The sequence below is a fragment of the Salvelinus fontinalis genome, chromosome 35, assembly GCF_029448725.1.
Source record: "Salvelinus fontinalis isolate EN_2023a chromosome 35, ASM2944872v1, whole genome shotgun sequence".
Lineage (NCBI taxonomy): Eukaryota > Metazoa > Chordata > Actinopteri > Salmoniformes > Salmonidae > Salvelinus > Salvelinus fontinalis.
The window spans coordinates 24,325,700-24,349,152 of record NC_074699.1 but is presented as its reverse complement, the minus strand read 5'-3'; the positions used below and the strand labels follow the sequence as shown (position 1 = coordinate 24,349,152).

Below are 23,453 nucleotides of genomic sequence, written 5' to 3'. Positions count from 1 at the left end.
TAATGCAACAACACAGTATAGGGTGAAGTATATATCCTAATGCAACAACACAGTATAGGGTGAAGTATATATCTTAATGCAACAACACAGTATAGGGTGAAGTTTATATCCTAATGCAACAACACAGTATAGGGTGAAGTATATATCCTAATGCAACAACACAGTATAGGGTGAAGTTTATATCCTAATGCAACAACACAGTATAGGGTGAAGTTTATATCCTAATGCAACAACACAGTATAGGGTGAAGTTTATATCCTAATGCAACAACACAGTATAGGGTGAAGTTTATATCCTAATGCAACAACACAGTATAGGGTGAAGTATATATCCTAATGCAACAACACAGTATAGGGTGAAGTTTATATCCTAATGCAACAACACAGAATAGGGTGAAGTTTATATCCTAATGCAACTACACAGTATAGGGTGAAGTATATATCCTAATGAAACAACACAGTATAGGGTGAAGTATATATCTTAATGCAACAACACAGTATAGTGCGACGTTTATATCCTAATGCAACAACACAGTATAGGGTGAAGTTTATATCTTAATGCAACAACACAGTATAGGGTGAAGTTTATATCCTAATGCAACAACACAGTATAGTGCGACGTTTATATCCTAATGCAACAACACAGTATAGGGTGAAGTATATATCCTAATACAACAACACAGTATAGGGTGAAGTTTATATCCTAATGCAACAACACAGTATAGGGTGAAGTTTATATCCTAATGCAACAACACAGTATAGGGTGAAGTATATATCTTAATGCAACAACACAGTATAGGGCGACGTTTATATCCTAATGCAACAACACAGTATAGGGCGAACTATATATCCTAATGCAACAACACAGTATAGGGTGAAGTATATATCTTAATGCAACAACACAGTATAGGGCGACGTTTATATCCTAATGCAACAACACAGTATAGGGTGAAGTTTATATCCTAATGCAACAACACAGTATAGGGTGAAGTTTATATCCTAATGCAACAACACAGTATAGGGTGAAGTATATGTCTTAATGCAACAACACAGTATAGGGTGAAGTATATGTCTTAATGCAACAACACAGTATAGGGTGAAGTATATATCCTAATGCAACAACACAGTATAGGGTGAAGTATATGTCTTAATGCAACAACACAGTATAGGGTGAAGTATATGTCTTAATGCAACAACACAGTATAGGGTGAGGTTTATATCCTAATGCAACAACACAGTATAGTGCGACGTTTATATCCTAATGCAACAACACAGTATAGGGTGAAGTATATATCTTAATGCAACAACACAGTATAGGGTGAAGTATATATCCTAATGCAACAACACAGTATAGGGTGAAGTATATATCCTAATGCAACAACACAGTATAGGGTGAAGTATATATCCTAATGCAACAACACAGTATAGGGTGAAGTATATATCCTAATGCAACAACACAGTATAGGGTGAAGTATATATCTTAATGCAACAACACAGTATAGGGCGACGTTTATATCCTAATGCAACAACACAGTATAGGGCGACGTTTATATCCTAGTGCAACAACACAGTATAGGGCAAACTATATATCCTAATGCAACAACACAGTATAGGGTGACGTTTATATCCTAATGCAACAACACAGTATAGGGCGAACTATATATCCTAATGCAACAACACAGTATAGGGTGACGTTTATATCCTAATGCAACAACACAGTATAGGGCGAACTATATATCCTAATGCAGACAAGGACATGTTTTACCCCATGACCTAGGTCTTTTAAAATAGTGTTATAGATTAGGCCTATGTGTTATAACTGTGTTATATCACATGAATTTGAAATAAATATTGTATTTTATTATTATACAGCATTAGGCTATGAGTTATAGAAATAGCTCTCTTGAATCAATCAAACATGAACCTTGCTTTTTCTGCACAATGCCAATGTGTCTAGATATAAGACAGGCTAAACAACACTCACATGGAAAGTATGCTATGACAATGGGATCAGCCAATTTGGACTTAGGGGTAGACGTAACACAGTAAATGAAAAATCCGTATTCCAAGACACTCAAATTAGTATGATATGTTGGGTTTGGTATGGTATCGATTAATTTGTGACTGTCCATCATCCATTTCATATGATATGTTACGAATTACAATTCGTATGATATGTTACTAATTGCAATTCATACAATATGTTACGAATTTGCAATACATATGACATGTTATGAATTCCAACTTGTTGTGGATAACTTTAGCTAGGTGGCTATGTGGCTAATGCCAACATTAGAAGTTAGGGTTAAGGTTAGGAGTTAGGTTAAAGGATTTTAAGCTTAGGGTTAAGGGGAAGGGTGAGCTAACATGCTAGTTGAAAAGTAGCTAAAAAAGTAGTAAGTAGTTGCAAAGTTGCCAATTATCTACCCTGACTTTTGTTTTTGCCTTAAGTAACAGTCTGTCTTATGTAACCATAACAAATGTAATATATCATGCTATTTTGAGTGTCTGGGTGTTTCGTTTACTATTAAATGTCTAGTCTATGAGACCAAGCTGGATCCGCGGTGACAAAATAAAGCTTTAAAGTTACCAACTTGATCTGTGTGGTGCCAGCTGGCTGGCAAGTTATGCTGCATGTCAACAAATGACCAGACATCATCATTGGGAAATCAAATCCTCAGAAATAGCAGAATCACGATTTGTTGATTGCTAGAATTGATTGAAGGCTGATCAAAGTTCATCGATAGTCACAGCTAAACTTCCAGCCAATCTTAGCCTTGTAGAGGGAGAAGCATCCTATTGGGTAGAGGCAGGGGATAGAAACATGTGCAAGATGATATAGCCCACATAACTCTTTCACAGAGGAGAGCTTAGTCCAGACAGCAAAGTTAGAGATAGAAAAATGGTATTAATTCAGTTATCATCTCTAGTCTCAGAAGTGTCGCATGGACAGGCTTTCTTAGGTCTGTGTAGTTTACTTATTTCCCTGATTGTTCTTTTGCTGATCCGACAGCTTGTGAAGCAGAGGAGACCCCGAGGATTCCCTCCTGGACCGTCACCTATACCTGTCATAGGGAACATTATGTCTCTAGCAACAGAACCGCACGTCTTTATGAAGAAACAGAGTGAAATCCATGGGCAGGTACGGTACTTAAATTATTGTGTCAAAGTGGCTTGACTAAACCTAGGCATTTTTTGGTGTTGGCTACTTGTGTGCACCCCATGTAGGCTAGTCTGTTTGTTCTCAAACCGGTTTAACTCTTGCGGTTTAGCCTATTGAGTGTTCATTTGTGAATTTTGCATTACAATAGATATATTTTATATAGCGCTTTTCATTCCAAAACAGAATCTCAAAGTCGCTTCAATTTCCCTGGTGTAAAAACTGCGAAATAAAATGTGTAATGGTGCGGCGGTGTAGCCTAGTGGCAAGAGCATTGGGCTACTAACCGAAAGGTTGCTGGATCGAATCCCCGAGTTGACAAGGTAAAAATCTGTCGTTCTGCCCCTGAACAAGGCAGTTAACCCACTGTCCCCCGGTAGACCGTCATAGTAAATAAGAATTTGTTAAATAAAGTTTTGGTTTTTTAAATCATCCGGCAGACACATACCATAATTCCTAAGTGTGTCAAAGGTTAGTTAGGGTGGACGCTCCATTCTTGTCCCTATGTCTTGCGTCAGCCTATAAAAAAAACTGAAAACTGGACAAAGAGGCTCGCTATTCGCAAAATTATGGCAGGCTCCAGCTGCGCTTGCAGGGTTTCTAAGAAATGGCGAAGGTCCGCTTAGTCAGCATGCCTCGGCAAATAGAGTGAGGGCTACTTTCCTATCTCTAGACTAGCCTAATAAACCCAGCAAAAAAAGAAACGTCCTCAGTGAAGAGCACTTTTTGCCAGTCCTGTCTGGTCCAGTGACAGTGGGTTTGTGCCCATAGGCGACGTTGTTGCCGGTAATGTCTGGTGAGGACCTGCCTTACAGCAGGCCTACAAACCCTCGGTCCAGCCTCTCTCAGCCTATTGTGGACAGTCTGAGCACTAATGGAGGGATTGTGCGTTCCTGGTGTAACTCGGGCAGTTGTTGTTGCCATTCTGTACCTGTCCTGCAGGTGTGATGTTCGGATGTACCGATCCTGTGCAGGTGTTGTTACACGTGGTCTACCACTGCGAGGACGACCAGCTGTCCTTCCTGTCTCCCTGTAGCGCTGTCTTAGGCTCTCACAGTACAGCAATGCAATTTATTGCCCTGGCCACATCTGCAGTCCTCATGCCTCCTTGCAGCATGCCTAAGGCACGTTCACGCAGATGTGAAGGGACCCTGGGCATCTTTCTTTTGGTAGAAAGGCCTCTTTAGTGTCCTACGTTTTCATAACTGACTTTAATTGCCTACCATCTAAGCTGCTAGTGTCTTAACGACTGTTCCACAGGTGCATGTTCATGAATTGTTTATGGTTCATTGAACAAGCATGGGAAACAGTGTTTAAACCCTTTACAAAGAAGATCTGTGAAGTTATTTGGATTTTTACGAATTATCTTTGAAAGACAGGGTCCTGAAAAGGGATGTTTCTTTTTTTGCTGAGTTTAGATAATTTGCAGTTTAGATGTTATGTCATACTGGACTATAGTCTACTTCTTTAAATCCAAAATTAAACAAATTTAGGGAAATATATGGCATATTATTTTGGATGTCTATTTACTCAAGGCTTTTATCTCAGATTTTCAGTCTTGATTTGGGAGGCTACTCAGCAGTGGTTCTGAATGGATATGATGCCATCAGAGAATGCCTGTACCACCAGGGTGATGTCTTTTCTGACCGGCCATCGCTGCCTTTATTTATGAAAATGACCAAAATGGGAGGTAAGAAAGTCAGTTATAATGTATTCTGAATATGGACATTATGACATTGTTATATTGTTATTCGTTATTATATGCAAATACAAGCTTGGTGTTATCGAACTCTCTAGGCTATTTGATGGTATTGAGATGAAAATAGGTCCACCTATCCTGAGAATAATATTTAGTATCTACACACATGCTCAGTAAGGTCTCATTATGTCAGCTCTAATCTCAATATCTTCTTTCTCAGGACTTCTGAATGCTAAATTTGGCAACGGATGGATTGAACATCGTCAACTGGCCAGCAACTCCTTTCGTTACTTTGGCAGTTTTCAAAAGCCCCTCGACAAGAAGATCTTGGAAGAGTGCATGTTTTTCGTGGATGCCATTGACGAACACAAAGGGAAACCCTTTAACCCAAAGCACCTGGTGACCAATGCTGTGTCCAACATCACCAACCTCATCATCTTCGGCGAGCGTTTCACGTACGACAACTGTGACTTCCAGCACATGATCGAGATCTTCAGTGAGAATGTGGAGCTGGCCGTCAGTGGCTGGGCCTTCCTTTACAATGCCTTCCCATGGATCGAGTACCTCCCCTTCGGGAAGCACCAGAAGCTGTTCCGCAACGCAGCCAAGGTCTATAACTTCCTGGAGCAGATCATCAGGCGCTTCTCGGAGGGCAGAGTGTGCAACTTCCCGCGCCACTACATCGATGACTACCTGAACAAGTTGGACAAGAGTGCTGGCGACTTGGGCACCCCGTATTCCAGGGAGAACCTAATCTACTCTGTGGGCGAGCTCATCATCGCAGGCACGGAGACCACCACCAACACCCTACGCTGGGCTATGCTCTACATGGCCCTCTACCCCAACATTCAAGGTCAGTGCACAGTAGGCCTCAGCATCAAGTCCCCTTGCCTTGTCCTCACTCAGGCCTCATAGCACCCTGCCTTGTACTTACTCAGGCCTCATAGCACCCTGCTCTGTCCTTACTCAGGCCTCATAGCACCCTGCCTTGTACTTACTCAGGCCTCATAGCACCCTGCTCTGTCCTCATTCAGGCCTCATAGTACCCTGCCTTGTCCTTACTCAGTCCTCATAGCACCCTGCCTTGTCCTTACTCAGGTCTCATCATGTCAAGTGGTGCATAAGACCTCCACAACATCCCTCCATCTCTTCCTGTCCTGTTCTATTAATCTATTTTCAGATGAGGCCTATTCCGGTATTAAGCTCAGTTTTAACGGTTCGCTAACAGGTCATCCTTGGTCTTTCTTTCTCAACTTCTCCTCTGGTGTCCAGTAAAGGGACTTGCCTCGTCTTTATTTAACCTTTCTCCAAGCCATATACATATACAGCAACTTTTATTTGCAAAAGTTAGATAACTAAGGTATAGATTGTTTTCTTTCAACTGTACAAAGGTATACACTCTCTCCCCTCGGACAGTGAAGCTACAATTGTAAATGTGTCTCTATACTTCACCATTTTAGATTTGAGATCAAATATTTAATATTAGGTGACAGAACAGAATGTCACCTTTTATTTGAGGGTATTTTTATTTATATATATGTATCTATCTGTTTTACCGTTTAGAAATGAAAGCATGTAGCTAATGTATCTAATCCCCCCATTGAAGACGTCATAAGTATTTGGACAAGTTCACTTAGTGTTTTAACGTAGTAAAAAATGTAGTATTTGGTCCCATATTCCTTGCACACAATGACAACATCAAGCTGTGACTTTAAAAACTTATTGGATGCATTTACAGCTTGTTTTGGTTGTGTTTCGGATTATGCTTGGCCAAATAGGAAGTGAATGGTGGATAACGTATTGTGTAATTTTGTAGACACTGTTATTGTAATCAAGAATAAAATGTGTTTTTTAACACAGCTACATTAATGTGGATGCTACCACGATTAGGGATATCATGAATTAGAAATAAAATGACTCCAGTCATCCATCATTCATAACCCCAAATCAACCAAACCAAACTCCAAATGTATCCAACGAGTGTGTAGTCACAAGCTTGATGTAGTCATTGCATACTAGAAATATGGGACCAAATACTAAACATTAGACCACTTTAATACACTATAAGTTAATGTGCCCAAATACATATGACATCTTCAAATGGGAGGACTAGATATGTAAAGTGCTTTCATTTCTAAACGTTAAAACAGATATGAAAATACCCTCAAATGAAAGGTGACATTCTGTACCGTCGCCTTATATGAATCATTTGATAACAAATCCAAAATGGTGGAGAATAGAGCCAAAGTTACAATTTTAGCTTCACTGTCCAAATACATATGGAGGGGAGTGTATGTTTGTACAGTTGAAGTCGGAAGTTTACATACACCTTAGCCAAATACATTTAAACTCAGTTTTTCACAATTCCTGACATTTAATCCTAGTAAGAATTCCCTGTTTTAGGTCAGTTAGGATCACCACTTTATTTTAAGAATGTGAAATGTCAGTATAATAGTAAAGAGAACGATTTATTTCAGCTTTTATTTCTTTCATCACATTCCCAGTGGGTCAGAAGTTTACATACACTCAATTAGTATTTGGTAGCGTTGCCTTTAAATTGTTTAACTTAGGTCAAACGTTTCGGGTAGCCTTCCACAAGCTTCCCACAATAAGTTGGGTGAATTTTGGCCCATTCCTCCTGACAGAGCTGATGTGACTGAGTCAGGTTTGTAGGCCTCCTTGCTCGCACACACTTGCTCAGTTCTGCCCACATATTTTCTATAGGATTGAGGTCAGGGCTTTATGATGGCCACTCCAATACCTTGACTTTGTTGTCCTCAAGTCATTTTGCCACAACTTTGGAAGTATGCTTGGGGTCATTGTCCATTTGGAAGACCCATTTGCGACCAAGCTTTAACTTCCTGACTGATGTCTTGAGATGTTGCTTCAATATATCCTCATAATTTTCCTTTCTCATGATGCCATCTATTTTGTGAAGTGCACCAGTCCCTCCTGCAGCAAAGCACCCCCACAACATGATGCTGCCACCCCTGTGCTTCACGGTGTTCTTGGTGTTCTTCGGCTTGCAAGCATCCCCCATTTTTCCTCCAAACATAACGATGGTCATTATGGCCAAACAGTTCTATTTTTGTTTCATCAGACCAGATGACATTTCTCCAAAAAGTGCGATCTTTGTCCCCATGTGCAGTTGCAAACCGTAGTCTGGCTTTTTTATGGCGGTTTTGGCGCAGTGGCTTCTTCCTTGCTGAGCGGCCTTTCAGGTTATGTCAATATAGGACTCGTTTTACTGTGAATATATATACTTTTGTGCCTGTTTCCTCCAGCATCTTCACAAGGTCCTTTGCTGTTGTTCTGGCATTGATTTGCACTTTTCGCACCAAAGTACCGTCATCTCTAGGAGACAGAACGAGTCTCCTTCTTGAGCGGTATGATGTGTCATGCACAGTAGATGTCCTAACCGACTTGCCAAAACTATAGTTTGTTAACAAGAAATTTGTGGAGAGGTTGAAAAATGCTCCAACCTAAGTATATGTAAACCTTCGACTTCAACTGTATGTACTGTCCCACAAAATTGCTAAACATAGCAAGCCATTCGCTGAGGGTGAATTCATTAAAGAATGTTTTATTGACTCTGCAACAATAATTTGCCCCGACAAGAAAGAGCTGTTTGAAAATGTTTCCCTGTCAAGATAAACAGTGACACGGCGTGTTGAGGACATCGCAGAGAATATGGAACAACAGTTGAAAGACAAGGTAAAGGATTTCACCTATTTCTCCTTGGCCCTGGATGAGAGCAGTGATGCATGTGACATGGCGCAGTTGTTGATATTCTTACGAGGCATAACCTCAGACTTTGATATTAAAGAGGAGCTTACTTCAGTGCAGTCAATGAAGAGCACAACCACAGGGAAATATTTATTGGAGGAGGTTAATAAGTGTGTGGCAAAGCTGGGACTGAGTGGGTGCCCAAACTTGACAGGAAAAAACATTGGCCTTTTGAAAAGGATACAAGATCAAGTAGCTGACCTGAACCCAGATCAGAATACATTTTTCTTGCATTGCATTATTCATCAGGAGGTGCTCTGTAAATGTGTTCTGAAAATGAGACATGTTGTGGATACAGTCACTAAAGTGGTAAACTTCATAAGAGTAAAATCTTTAAACCACAGGCAGTTTGTCTCACTGTTGGAAGAGACAGAGTCAGGTCATGCAGATCTCCCTACCACACAAATATGAGATGGCTGAGTTTGGGGAAGGTGCATAAAAGGGTGTGGGACCTGAAGTCTGAGATTCCTGAGTTTTTGCAAAGGAAAGGAAAATATGTGGATTTCCCTCAACTGCAAGATAAAGAATGGTTGGCTGATTTTGCCTTCACAGTGGACATCATGGCTCTCATGAATTAACTGAATTCCAAACTACAAGGGAAGGGCCTTTTTGCACATCAGATGCACAGCCTTGTCAAAGCCTTCAAGGGAGAATTACTCCTCCTGACCTGCCAAGTAGAAGCCAACAATCTCACCCACCTTCTGACACTACAAGTCTGTTCCCTATCAGATGACCAGCGGGAGAAGTATACATCGCTGCTGCGTGCTTTGAACAGTGAGTTTTCTTGTCGTTTTGAGGATTTCAAAGTGCTGGAAAATGACATGCTGTTGGTTTCCTCTCCTTTCAACTTCAATGTGGATAACGCTCCCACTGACCTGCATCTTGAGCTCATTGATCTTCAGTCTGATGCAGTGATTGGAGAACTATTCAAAACAATGTCACTGATGAGGTTCTATGCATCTCTCGATGAACAAAACTTTCCAAAGACTCTGGAAGTTTGCTGTTTGGGGTTTTAGGCTGGGTTTCTGTACAGCACTTTGAGATATCAGCTGATGTAAGAAGGGCTATATAAATACATTTGATTTGATTTGATTTGGAAGTGTCGGGACAAGTTGTAGTTTTTCAAGACAGAGATGCTCTCTTTGCACACTAAGCACACAGCTTTTCCTGATACCTCAATAAATAAATATTTCGTTGTCCACTCTTGCTGGAACACCCTACATTCATTATCTACTTTCCTTTTCTATGAAAATCTCATTTTTGTGCAATTTCTAGCTAGCTACTATTTGTAACTGTGACGTGTGTGTCAGCCTTTCAGTCACTGCCCGGTCGTCGCGCAGTTGTTATTTATACGTGCCTTCAAAATAAATGTACCACAAGCGGTGGGAGTGAAATCGTTACACAAAGGCGAGTATTCATTTGGCTTTACATTTGAATAACAAATACGTTTTTCAAAACTTTACTATCACAAATCCTTTATGTGATCTGAGCATGATTCCAGGGGATTCCAGTTGAATCAGGTTGCGGGCTGCATACGGCCCCCGGGCCGGCCTTTGCCCAGGCCTGTTATAGAGGGTTCAACAGGTCAGCACCCCAGGAGTAAATGTCTGTTGGCTTTTCATAGTCGAGCTTTCCGAGGTCAAGACAGCAGGTGAGGTAGAGAGAGAGATGCAGGGAGGGAGAGGGTTCAAAACAGCATCTGGTGAACAGGTCAGAGTGCCATAGCCACAGGCAAAACAGCAGAAACTGGATCAGCAGTACTACCAGGTGGACTGGGGACAGCCAGGAGTCATCGGGCCAGGTAGTCCTGAGGTATGGTCCTAGGGCTCAAGTCCTCTAAGAGAGAATGATGGGAGAATTAGAGGGAGCATACTTAAGTTCACACAGGACCCCAGATAAGACAGGAGAATTTCACCAGATAGGACAGACTGACCCTAGCCACCCCAGGCACATAGACTATTGCAGCATAAATACTGGAGGCTGAGACAGGGGAGTCAGGGGACACTGTTGCCCTGTCTGACGATACCCCCGGACAGGCAGGATATCACACCAGCCACTTTGCCAAAGCACAGCCCCCACACCACTAGAGGGATATCAACAGACCACCAATTTACTACACTGAGACAAGGCTGACTATAGCTCACAAAGATATCCTCCACCGCACGAGCTCGAGGGGGCGCTACACCGGATAGGAAGATCACGTCAGTGACTCAACCCACTCAAGTCGAGTATAGTGAAAAAAGGCATGACGTGTCACAGCCTTTCTAGGGACGGCATGGAAGAGCACTAGTAAGCCGATGAGTAAGCCCCCACTAGTAAGCCGCCATAATAAGGTCAGAGGCAGAGAACTCCAGTGGAGAGACAAGAGCCGGCCAGACAGAGAGCGCAAGGGCGATTCGTCACTCCAGTGCCTTGCAGTTCACCTTCACACTCCTAGGCCAGACTACACTCAATCATAGGGCCTACTAAAGAGATGAATCTTCAGTAAAGACTAAAAGGTCGATACCGAGTCTGCATTTCTCACATGGATAGGCAGACCATTCCATAAAAATTGAGCTCAAAGGAGAAAGCCCTGCCTTTAGCTGTTTGCTTTGAAATTCTAGGGACAATAAGGAGACGTGTGTTTTGTGACCGTAGAGTACGTGTAAGTATGTATGGCATGACCAAATCGGAGAGATAGGTATGAGCAAGTCCATGTAATTGACACGTCTATTCCCGCTCCTCCCATCCGGCGTTCGATGTTGCCAGTCTACTAACCACCGGTCCTGGGATCCATCATTACGCACACCTGGCATCCATCATTACACGCACCTGCAGATCATCATGATACTTACCTTCCTGATTACCTCCCCTATATCTGTCACTCCCTTGGGTTCCTTCCTCAGTTAGTATTGTTCCTGTGTTTACGAGTAAACACCACTCTTATGTTGTCTCGTTTCATGTTTGTTGTTTAATTAAACGTTTCTCCTGCACCTGCTTCGCGACTTACAGTGTCATCGTTACAGTAATGCTTTGTAGGTTAGCAGTAAAACCTTGAAATTAGTCTTAACAGGGAGTCAAAAAGTAGAGAGGCTAGCACTGGAGTAATATGATCAAATTTTGTGGTTCTAATCAAGGTACTAGCAGCCGTATTTCAAATCAAATCAAATTGTATTAGTCACATGCGCCGAATACAACAGGTGTAGACCTTACAGTGAAATGCTTACTTACGAGCCCCTAACCAGCAATGCAGATCAAAAAAATACGGATAAGAATAAGAAATAAAAGTAACAAGTAATTAAAGAGCAGCAGTAAAATAACAATAGCGAGACTATGTACAGGGGAGTACCTGTACAGTCAATGTGTTGGGGCACTGGTTAGTTGAGGGAATATGTACATGTACAGTAGGTAGAGTTATTAAAGTGACTATGCATAGATGATAACAACAGAGAGTAGCAGCGGTGTAAAAGGGGTGGGAGGGGCAATGACAATAGTCTGGGTAGCCATTTGATTAGGTGTTCAGGAGTCTTGTGGCTTGGGGGTAGAAGCTGTTTAGAAACCTCTTGGACCATATACATATGAGATGAGTAATGTAGGGTATGTAAACATTATATTAACTTCTACTTCATCACAATCCCGGATCCGGGAGCACCCCCATCAGTAAAAAAGCTGACTAGCATAGCCTAGCATAGCGTCACAAGTGAATACTAGCATCTAAATATCATTAAATCACAAGTCCAAGACACCAGATGAAAGATACACATCTTGTGAATCCAGCCATAATTTCTGATATTTAAAAAATGTTTTACAGGGAAGACACAATATGTAAATCTATTAGCTAACCACGATAGCAAAAGACACAACTTTTTTTCCCCACCATTTTTTTTACTGCATAGATAGCTATCACAATTTCGACCAAATAAAGATATAAATAGCCACTAACCAAGAAACAACTTAATCAGATGACAGTCTGATAACATATTTATTGTATAGCATATGTTTTGTTAGAAAAATGTGCATATTTGGGGTATAAATCATAGTTTACCATTGCAGCCACCATCACAACTCTCACCAAAGCAACTAGAATAACTACAGAGACCATCGTGTATTACCTAAATACTCATCATAAAACATTTCTGAAAAATACACAGCATACAGCAAATGAAAGACAAAGATCTTGTGAATCCAGCCAATATTTCAGATTTTTTAAGTGTTTTACAGCGAAAACACAATATAGCATTATATCAGCTTACTGCAATAGCCAACCACACAGCAGCATTGATTCATGCACGTTAGCGATAGCGAATAAACCAGCAAAAGATATTACATTTTTGACTAACCTTCTCAAAACTTCATCAGATGACAGTCCTATAACATCATATTACACAATACATATAGAGTTTGTTCGAAAATGTGCATATTTAGCGGCACAAATCGTGGTTATACAATGACAAAAGTAGCCAAGCTGCCAACAATATGTCGGGAGAAATCTTGGGAGAGGTACCTAGTCTAATCAGTAACTAATCCTAAACTTGACTAAAAAATACAGGTTGGACAGCAAATGAAAGATACATTAGTTCTTAATGCAATCGCTGTGTTAGATTTTTAAAATTAACGTTACTACAACATACAGCGTGCGTTAAAGCGAGACCGCACCGAGATTAATGGCGGAATATGTGTTTTACATTTTTCAACAGAACAACGAATTAACATCATATATAGTTCTTACTTTTTGATGAACTCCCATCAGAATCTTGGGCAAGGTGTCCTTTGTCCAAAAGAATCGTTGCTCGGTTGTAGATTGTCCTCTTCAACGTTCGAATTAGCAGTAAACATTAGCCATGTGGGCGAGACGTGCCCAAGTCCCTAGAAGGAAGCACAAATAAATATCAGAAAATCGCAATATACTGATATAAACTGATATAACTCGGTTTAATATAACAACATTATGATGTCTTTAACACCTATATCGAATAAAAACAGAGCCGGATATATCTAAGGGCTATAACGGAAGGACTTGAGTTCCTGTATGTTGTTATGATCACACCACGTCTCGTTAATCATAAGGCATACCCCCCCGCCCCTCTTCTTACCAGAAAGATGCTTGTTTCTGTCGGCGCGATGCGTGAAGAAACCAGCTGGCTGCACCGACTCCGTTAGCGTCTTTCGAGTGAGCCATGCTTCCGTGAAGCAAAGAACGTTACAGTCTCTGATGTCTCTCTAAAATGCTACCCTTGCTCGGATTTCATCAACCTTGTTGTCAAGAGACTGGACATTGGCGAGTAATATGCTAGGGAGTGGTGCGCGATGTGCCCGTCTCCGGAGCCTGACCAGAAGACCGCTTCGTTTTCCCCTTTTACGGCGTCGTTGTTTAGGGTCGCCGGCTGGGATCCGATCCATTGTCCAGGGTGGAAGGCAAAACACAGTATCCGCTTCGGGAGAGTCATATTCCTGGTCGTAATGATGGTGAGTTGACATTGCTCTTATATTCAGTAGTTCCTCCCGACTGTATGTAATGAAACCTAAGATTACCTGGGGTACCAATGTAACAAATAACACGTAAAAAAACTAAATACTGCATAGTTTCCTAGGAATGCGAAGCGAGGCGGCCATCTCTGTCGGCGCCGGATGTACTAAACGTGAAGCGAGGCGGCCATCTCTGTCGGCGCCGGATGTACTAAAGGCTGTACTAAAGGATGTACTAAAGCCTGATAAAGAGGTCCTGGGTGGCAGGAAGCTTGGCCCCAGTGATGTACTGGGCTATTCGCACTACCCTCTGTAGTGCCTTGCGTTTGGAGTCCGAGCAGTTGCCATACCAGGCAGTGATGCAACCAGTCAGGATGCTCTTGATGGTGCAGCTGTAGAGCCTTTTGAGGATCTGAGGACCCATGCCACATCTTTTCAGTCTCCTGGGGGGGGAATAGATTTTGTCGTGCCCTCTTCATGACTGTCCTGTCTTGGGGTGCTTGGACCATGTTAGTTTGTTGGAGATGTGGATACCAAGGAACTTGAAGCTCTCAACCTGCTCCATTGCAGCCCCGTCGATGAGAATTCCTTTTTCCTGTAGTCCACAATCATCTCCTTTGTCTTGATCACGTTGTGTCATTGGCAAACTTAATGAGGGTGTTGGAGTTCCAGTCATGAGTGAACAGGGTGTACAGGAAGGGTCTGATCACGCACCCTTGAGGGGCCCCTGTGTTGAGGATCAGCGTGGCAGATGTGTTGTTACCTACCCTTACCACCTGGGGCTGGCCCGTCAGGAAATCCAGCTTATTGATGAGCTTTGAGGGCACTATGGTGTTGAATGCTGAGCTGTAGTCAATGAATATCATTCTCATGTAGGTGTTCCTTTTCTCCAGGTGGGAAAGGGCAGTGTGGAGTGCAATTGAGATTGCATCATCTGTGGATCTGTTGGGGCGGTATGCAAATTGGAGTGGGTCTAGCGTTTCTGGGACAATGGTGTTGATGTGAGCCATGACCAGCCTTTCAAAGCACTTCATGGCTACAGACGTGAGTGCTACGGGTCGGTAGTCATTTAGGCAGGTTACCTTAGTGTTGTTGGGTACAGGCACTATGGTGGTCTGTATTTTGCATTAACTGAAGTTTATTTAGTGCTTTATCCAGATAACCAGAGAGTGGAGCATTGCAGTAGTCTAATCGAAAGTTACAAAAGCATGGATTAGTTTACTGCATCATTTTTGTACAAAGTTACAGATTTTTGCAATGTTACGAAAATGGAAAAAAGCTACCCTTGAATTATTCTTAATATGTTTGTCAAAAGAGAGTCCAGAGCAATGCAGAGGTCCAACTGAGACAACTATACAACCATCAACATTCATTTTTAGATCAAACAGCAGATCTCTTTGTTTCTTGGGACCTAGAACTTGCATCTCTGTTTTGTCCGAGTTTAAAAGTAAAACATTTGCCGCCATCCACTTCCTTGTGTCTGAAACACAAGCTTCCAGGGTAGGCAATTTTGGGGCTTCACCATGTTTAATCGAAATGTTCAGCTGTGGGTCATCCGCATAGCAGTGGAAGTTGACATTGTGTTTCCGAATGACATCACCAAGAGGTAGAATGTATAGTGAAAATAATAGTGGTCCTAAAATGGAATCTTGAGGAACACCGAAACTTACAATTGATTTGTGAGAGGACAAATCATCCAAAGAGAGTAAATTATATATTTTCCGACAGATAAGATCTAATCCAGGCAAGAACGTGTCCGTGTAGACCAAAGAGGGTTTCCAATCTCTTAAAAAGAATGTGGTGATCAATGGTGTCAAAAGCGGCACTAAGGTCTAGGAGCACAATGACAGATGCAGAGCCTTGGTCTGATGCCATTAAAAGGTCATTTACCACCTTCAAGAGTGCCGTCTCAGTACTATGATGGGGTCTAAAACCAGACTTGAGCGTTTCCTTTATAGTCGTGGCCAAAAGTTTTGAGAATGACACAAATATTAATTTTCACAAAGTCTGCTGCCTCAGTTTGTATGATGGCAATTTGCATATACTCCAGAATGTTATGAAGAGTGATCAGATGAATTGCAATTAATTGCAAAGTCCCTCTTTACCATGCAAATCAACTGAATCCCCCAAAAAACATTTCCACTGCATTTCAGCCCTGCCACAAAAGGACCAGCTGACATCATGTCAGTGATTCTCTCGTTAACACAGGTGTGAGTGTTGACGAGGACACATTGAGTTCAAATAACAGACTGGAAGCTTCAAAAGGAGGGTGGTGCTTGGAATCATTGTTCTACCTCAGTCAACCATGGTTACCTGCAAGGAAACACGTGCCGTCATCATTGTTTTGCACAAAAAGGACTTCACAGGCAAGGATATTGCTGCCAGTAAGAATACAACTAAAGCAACCATTTATCGGATCATCAAGAACTTCAAGGAGAGCGGTTCAATTGTTGTGAAGAAGGCTTCAGGGCACCCAAGAAAGTCCAGCAAGCGTCAGGACCGTCTCCTAAAGTTGATTCAGCTGCGGGATCGGGGCACCACCAGTACAGATTTTGCTCAGGAATGGCAGCAGGCAGGTGTGAGTGCATCTGCACGCACAGGGAGGCGAAGACTTTTGGAGGATGGCCTGGTGTCAAGAAGGGCAGCAAAGAAGCCACTTCTCTCCAGGAAAAACATCAGGGACAGACTGATATTCTGCAAAAGGTACAGGGATTGGACTGCTGAGGACTGGGGTAAAGTCATTTTCTCTGATGAATCCCCTTTCCGATTGTTTGGGGCATCCGGAAAAAAGCTTGCCCGGAGAAGACAAGGTGAGCGCTACCATCAGTCCTGTGTCATGCCAACAGTAAAGCATCCTGAGACCATTCATGTGTGGGGTTGCTTCTCAGCCAAAGGATTGAGCTCACTCACAATTTTGCCTAAGAACACAGCCATGAATAAAGAATGGTACCAACACATCCTCCGAGAGCAACTTCTCCCAACCATCAAGGAACAGTTTGGTGACGAACAAGGCCTTTTCCAGCATGATGGAGCACCTTGCCATAAGGCAAAAGTGATAACTATGTGGCTCGGGGAACAAAACATCGATGTTTTGGGTCCATGGCCAGGAAACTCCCCAGACCTTTAATTGACTTGTGGTCAATCCTCAAGAGGCGGGTGGACAAACAAATACCCACAAATTCTGACAAACTCCAAGCATTGATTATGCAAGAATGGGCTGCCATCAGTCAGGATGTGGCCCAGAAGTTAATTGACAGCATGCCAGGGCGGATTGCAGAGGTTTTGAAAAAGAAGGGTCAACACTGCAAATATTGACTCTTTGCATCAACTTCATGTAATTGTCAATAAAAGCCTTTGACACTTATGAAATGCTTGTAATTATACTTCAGTATTCTATTGTAACATCTGACAAAAATATCTAAAGACACTGAAGCAGCAAACTTTGAGAAAATGTATATTTGTGTCATCCTCAAAACTTTTGGCCACGACTATACAGTATTTGTCTTCAGGAAGGAGGTGAGTTGCTGCACAACAGCTTTTTGTAAAAATTTCGAGAGGAATGGGAGATTCGATATAGGTCGATAGTTTTTTAAATTTTCCAGGTCAAGGTTAAGCTTTTTCAGGAAAGGCTTTTTTAGCTAGTTTGGTACACATCCGGAGGATAGGGAGCTGTTAATTGTGATCAACATAGCAGGGCCAAGCACAGGAAGTAGCTCTTTCAGCAGTGTAGTCGGAATAGCGTCCATTAGGCACCTATTCAGCGTAGAACTTTCTTGTATACTGGAGCCTCAGAATGGAATGAGTTGCATCTGCCCATAAAAACGACGTCCTCTCTGGGAAGCTTTAAAAATAAGTTTGATGTCTTCTGTGCCCATATGACGATGTAATTGCAATGAGATAGATGTTCTTTATGTTTTATTATCACAATGCCATACTGTGTCCAACTTGCCTAGCCATCTTGTCTCAAGAGGACCACAATGGAAATAACTCTGTGTGTTATCCTCCATGATTTTACTCATGTGCATGTATGGCTTTTTCAAGTTGTGTGGGCTTGTTTTTAAATAATGGTAGAATTAAACTAAACAAGGGTAGGGGACAGGTTAAAAGAAAGATTTTTAAGCACTGAGACATGGATTACAGTGGCAAGAAATAGTAGGTGAACCCTTTGGAAATACCTGGATTTCTGCATAAATTGGTCATAAAATTTGATCTGATCTTCATCTAATTCACAACAGTAGACAAACACAGTCTGCTTAAACTAATAAAATACAAACAATTATACGTGTTCATTTATTTATTGAACACACCGTGTAAACATTCACAGTGCAGGGTGGAAAAAGTATGTGAACCCTTGGATTTAATAACTGGTTGACCCTCCTTTGGCAGCAATAAACTCAACCAAACGTTTTCTGTAGTTGCGGATCAGACCTGCACAACGGTCAGCAGGAATTTTGGATCATTCCTCTTTACAAAACTGTTTCAGTTCAGCAATATTCTTGGGATGTCTGGTGTGAACTGCTCTCTTGGGGTCATGCCACAGCATCTCGGGTTGAGGTCAGGACTCTGACTGGGTCACTTCAGAAGGCATATTTTCTTCTGTTGATGCCATTCTGTTGTTGATTTACTTCTGTGTTTTGGGTCGTTGTCCTGTTGCATCACCCAAATTCTGTTGAGCTTCAATTGGCGGACAGATAGCCTTACATTCTCCTGCTAAATGTCTTGATAAACTCCCTCCACCATACTTTACAGTTGAGATATGAGGTTTTGATGTTGGTGTGCTGTGCCTTTTTTTCTCCACACATAGTGATGTGTGTTCCTTCCAAACAACTCAACTGTAGCTTCGTCTGTCCACAGAATATTTTGCCAGTAGCACTATGGAACATCCAGGTGCACTTTTGCAAACTTCAGACTTGCAGCAATGGTTTTTTTGGACAGCAGTGGCTTCTTCCGTGGTGTCCTCCCATGAACACCATTCTTGTTTAGTGTTTTACGATGAGTTTACGATACAACAGAGATGTTAGCATGTCCCAGAGATTTCTGTAAGTCTTTAGCTGACACTCTAGGATTCTTAACCTCATTGAGCATTCTGTGCTCTGCTCTTGCAGTCATATTTGCAGGATGGCCACTCCTAGGGAGAGTAGCAACTGTGCTGAACTTTCTCCATTTATAGACAATTGGTCTTACCGTGGACTGATGAACATCAAGGCTTTTAGAGATACTTTTGTAACCCTTTCCAGCTTTATGCAAGTCAACAATTCTTAATCTTAGGTCTTCTGAGATCTCTTTTGTTTGAGGCATGGTTCACATCAGGCAATGCTTCTTGTGAAAAGCAAACTCAAATGTTGTGAGTGTTTTTTATAGGGCAAGGCAGCTCTAACCAACATCTCCAATCTCGTCTCATTGATTGGACTCCAGGTTAGCTGACTCCTGACTCCAATTAGCTTTTGGAGAAGTCATTAGCCTAGGGGTTCACATACTTTTTCCAACCAAACAAGACAAGAAAAATACAATAATTTGTGTCATTAGTTTAAGCACACTATGTTTGTCTATTGTTGTGACTCAGATGAAGATCAGATCAAATTTAATGACCAATTTATGCAGAAATCCAGGTAATTCCAAAGGGTTCACTTACTTTTTCTTGCCACTGTATATATGTGTGCCATTCAGAGAGTGAATGGACAAGACAAAATATTTAAGTGCCTTTGAACGGGGTATGGTAGTAGGTGCCAGACGCACCGTTTTGTGTCAAGAACTGCAACGTTGCTGGGATTTTCACACTCAAAGGTTTCCCGTGTATTTTAGGAATGGTCCACCACCCAAAGGACATCCAGCCAATTTGACACAACTGTGGGAAGGGTTTGTATTTGTATTTTTTAGGGATCCCCTTGGCAGCAGCTTCTCTTCCTGGGGTCCAAACATATTCAAGCACTTACATTACATATAAAATATAAAACAGTACATCATATAACATTATTACACCAATACATATCTACAATACAAAATGTTTAATACCACCATACGACAATATAACAATGTATTCATATGCATGTGTCTGTACCTGTGTGTGTCTCTTCACGGTCCCCGTTGTGCCATAAGGTGTATTTTGTCCTGTTTTTTAAATCTGATTCTACTGCTTGCATCAGTTACCTTATGTGGAATAGAGTTCCATGTAGTCATGGCTCTATGTAGTACGGTGCGCCTCCCATAGTCTGTTCTGGTCTTGGGGACTCTCTTCAGAGTCCCCACCTCTGGTGGCATGTCTTGTGGGGTATGCATGGGTGTCAGCTTGTTAACACCTCTTACAAAAACAAATAGTCAAGAAGTCAATCTCTCCTCCACTTTGAGCCAGGAGAGATTGACATGCACGTCATTAATGTTAGCTCTCTGTGTACTTTTAAGGGCCACCCATGCTGCCCTGTTCTGAGCCAACTAATATTTTCCTAAGTTCCTCTTTGTGGCAGCTGACCACACTACTGAACAGTAGTCTAGGTGCGACAAAACTAGGGCCTGTAGGATCTGCCTTGTTGATAGTGTTGTTAAGAAGGCAGAGCAGCGCTTTATTATGGATTGGAGTCAACATGGGCCAGTATCCCTGTGGAATACTTTCAACACCTTGTAGAGTCCATGCCCCCAACAAACTGAGGTTGTTCTGAGGGCAAAAGGGGGTGCAACTCAATATTAGGAAGGTCTCCTTAATGTTTTGTATACTTAGTGTATGTCTGTAGATATTAGACAAGTATTGAGGAAGCAGATAGAACATTGTGGTGAAAAGGTATTGACAGTTTGCTGCTGGTGTTTCCTCTGTGTAGAGAAGGTGCATAAGGAGCTGGACAGTGTGCTGGGAAGTGGGCAATCCCCCTCGATGGCAGACAAAAAGAGGATGCCCTATGTGGAAGCGGTGCTACATGAGGTCCTGCGCTTCTGTAACATTGTGCCCCTGGGCATCTTCCGTGCCACCACTCAGGACACACTGGTGAGCGGCTACAACATCCCCAAAGGCACCATGGTCATCACCAACCTGTACTCTGTGCACTTTGATGAGAAGTACTGGTGCGACCCTGGAACCTTCTCACCACATCGCTTCCTGGACAGCAATGGAAACTTTGTCCGACGGGAAGCATTCTTACCCTTCTCTCTGGGTGAGTCTGGCTTCTTTCCACTCTTAGGCCCCCAAAGAGAGTAGCAGACTCTCACACACATACTGTACACACCCTCTCACTTGAATGCCTCTCATCTTGCCTAATCTAAATGGTAATGCTTAAATACAGGGTTAATAGTCATCATGGGCATGAAATTCCAATATATTAGAGATTCTTCTGTATGTTTGTATGCTTTTTAGGCAGTAGTTCTGAAAGTAGCACTCATGAGCCAAAAGTGGTCGCCGAATATTGCATACTAAGTCACATATGTGCAGATATGTGCACCACGTCATTGCTCTCTCTCTGTGCTGTGTCCACTGAGCTGGGCCCGCCCTGCAACCTCATTGGATAATGCTGGGCAGGCCTCTTGCTACCTGTCACTCAAATGTGAGAGGCTGAAGCTCATTGGCTATAACTCAAATTGCTCGGGTGCTGGCCCACATGGAGGGAAATGTAGGGAAAATAACACAGCACAGCTTCAATAAAACAGTCGCTTTCAAACTAGGGATTTCATGTCTAATTGAGGTTAGACAGTAATTCTGCTCATAGATTATGCATGTATGAACTACACATTGAAAAATACTTTCTTAGTCGCCAAAGTACCGGAGCATGTCTTTAACTGTATACCCCAGCTATGATCTCATTTCATTTTACCTACAATGAGTCAAATGTAATAAAAGCTAGAGCCTCTCCGGAATTACAACAACCTTATGGGTATGAAGGCCCAGTAATCTATTTGAGCACTTAATTAATAGACTGGTGAGCAAGCCAGTCCCTGGGGCTATTGCAGACTACAATGCTGCCATTAATAAAGGAAAGTACTGTTAAGACAGAAAAACACCACCATGTCAGTTCAAACAAAACAAATTCTCAGTCATACCACCCATACATGTGGTTCCCTCTATTGCTCAAGTTGCGCTGTGTATGCAAATGTAAACCTTTTCCCATCCATATCATATCATTGGATTAACCTATATCCTAATAAGGTAAAGACTAAAAAGCTGATAACAGTGATAATAAAGGACCTTTACTATCACTTAACAGATACATTGAGTACAGTAGATGTTTTGTATTGGTTGAATGTTCACTGGAAAACAGTAGTCAGTAGTAGCTGGTGTCACTAAAGCAACGTACGGCTCATTGTAATGGCTGGAATGGAATGGTTTGATACTGTTCCATTGATTTCATGTCAGCCATTACGACGAGCAGTCCTCCTTCACCAGCCTCCTCTGAGTAGAGTAGATGATACAAAGTATGACATGATCTTCACAAAACTCAATCCATGTTGTGTGGTTTGTCCTCAGGGAAGCGTCACTGTTTGGGCGAGCATCTGGCCAGGATGGAGATGTTCCTGTTCTTCACCACCATGCTGCAGCGCTTCCACCTGCAGTTCCCCCCCGGCACAGTGCCAAGCCTCACCCCCAAACTGGGCATGACCCTGCAGCCGCTGCCTTACTCCATCTGCGCCGTCCGCAGGCAGCAGTGACAGATTCTCAGAAGCCACAGCCCGAAGGGGTGGGGGGTTGAGGGTTTAGTCAGAACAGAACAGGGCTCTAGAGCTTGGACTCCTACCCTGACCTCCAGGGTCTGAACTCGTGTTTTACACAGAACTGCTAGAATTCTAAACATCAACCAATGGTTGTTTCTGAGCAATTGCATGTTTGCACAGCACCATTTGCAAAGTCACAGGATCACCAGAAATGTTACTGGCAAGATCCTGAAATATCAGGTGGAACTTCTCAGTAAGTTTAATCGAGAAGATAAGTGTGAATATTTAAACAATACATGCAGACATATACTATGAATTAACCTTGAATTAGAATTTACTTTTTATCTGTGTTCTTATAATCACGTCTCATCTTCCCTGCGGGATTACATCAATGATTGACAGGATGGACCTCTATGATGGTTCACAGCCCTGTCTTCTCTCTCTCAGCCTGCCCAAATGAGAAATGGGAACATTACCCACTGGGCACACACTGGTTGAATCATTGTTGTTTCCATGTCACGTTGAATTGATGTCTGTTCCCAGTGGGTATTTTCAGCTGTTTCTACAGCACAGTGAAAATAAGTAGACTAGCAGCCAGCCTTTCCTAGAAGGCTCTGGACATGGAGTTTAGTCTGGATCAGCGCCATATCAAGCAGTCTGAACTAACAATGAACCTGATCTCTAGGGATTCTTCCATGGCAAAGCCTTCTCTCAGAACGCTACTGCAATATCCGTT

The 23,453-nt window shown here is 42.2% G+C and overlaps 1 protein-coding gene across 1 annotated transcript; it reads left to right on the top strand.

The window, feature by feature from the left end:
• Positions 1–2,798: 2,798 nt before the first annotated feature.
• LOC129834598 (vitamin D 25-hydroxylase-like) lies at positions 2,799–23,202 on the top strand. Its single transcript, XM_055899725.1, has 5 exons — positions 2,799–3,141; positions 4,708–4,849; positions 5,079–5,711; positions 20,899–21,228; positions 22,533–23,202. Exons 1-5 carry the CDS (start codon positions 2,902–2,904, stop codon positions 22,712–22,714), a joined length of 1,527 nt encoding a protein of 508 aa, XP_055755700.1. The 5' UTR covers positions 2,799–2,901; the 3' UTR covers positions 22,715–23,202.
• Positions 23,203–23,453: the final 251 nt, after the last annotated feature.

Bases quoted from the DNA above. Each gene is read 5' to 3' on its own strand.
- LOC129834598 (XM_055899725.1), top strand. From the start codon at position 2,902: ATGGTATTAATTCAGTTATCATCTCTAGTCTCAGAAGTGTCGCATGGA. The intron at 3,142-4,707 runs GTACGGTACTTA...CTTTTATCTCAG, and splicing joins AGAGTGAAATCCATGGGCAG to ATTTTCAGTCTTGATTTGGG. The intron at 4,850-5,078 runs GTAAGAAAGTCA...CTTCTTTCTCAG, and splicing joins GAAAATGACCAAAATGGGAG to GACTTCTGAATGCTAAATTT.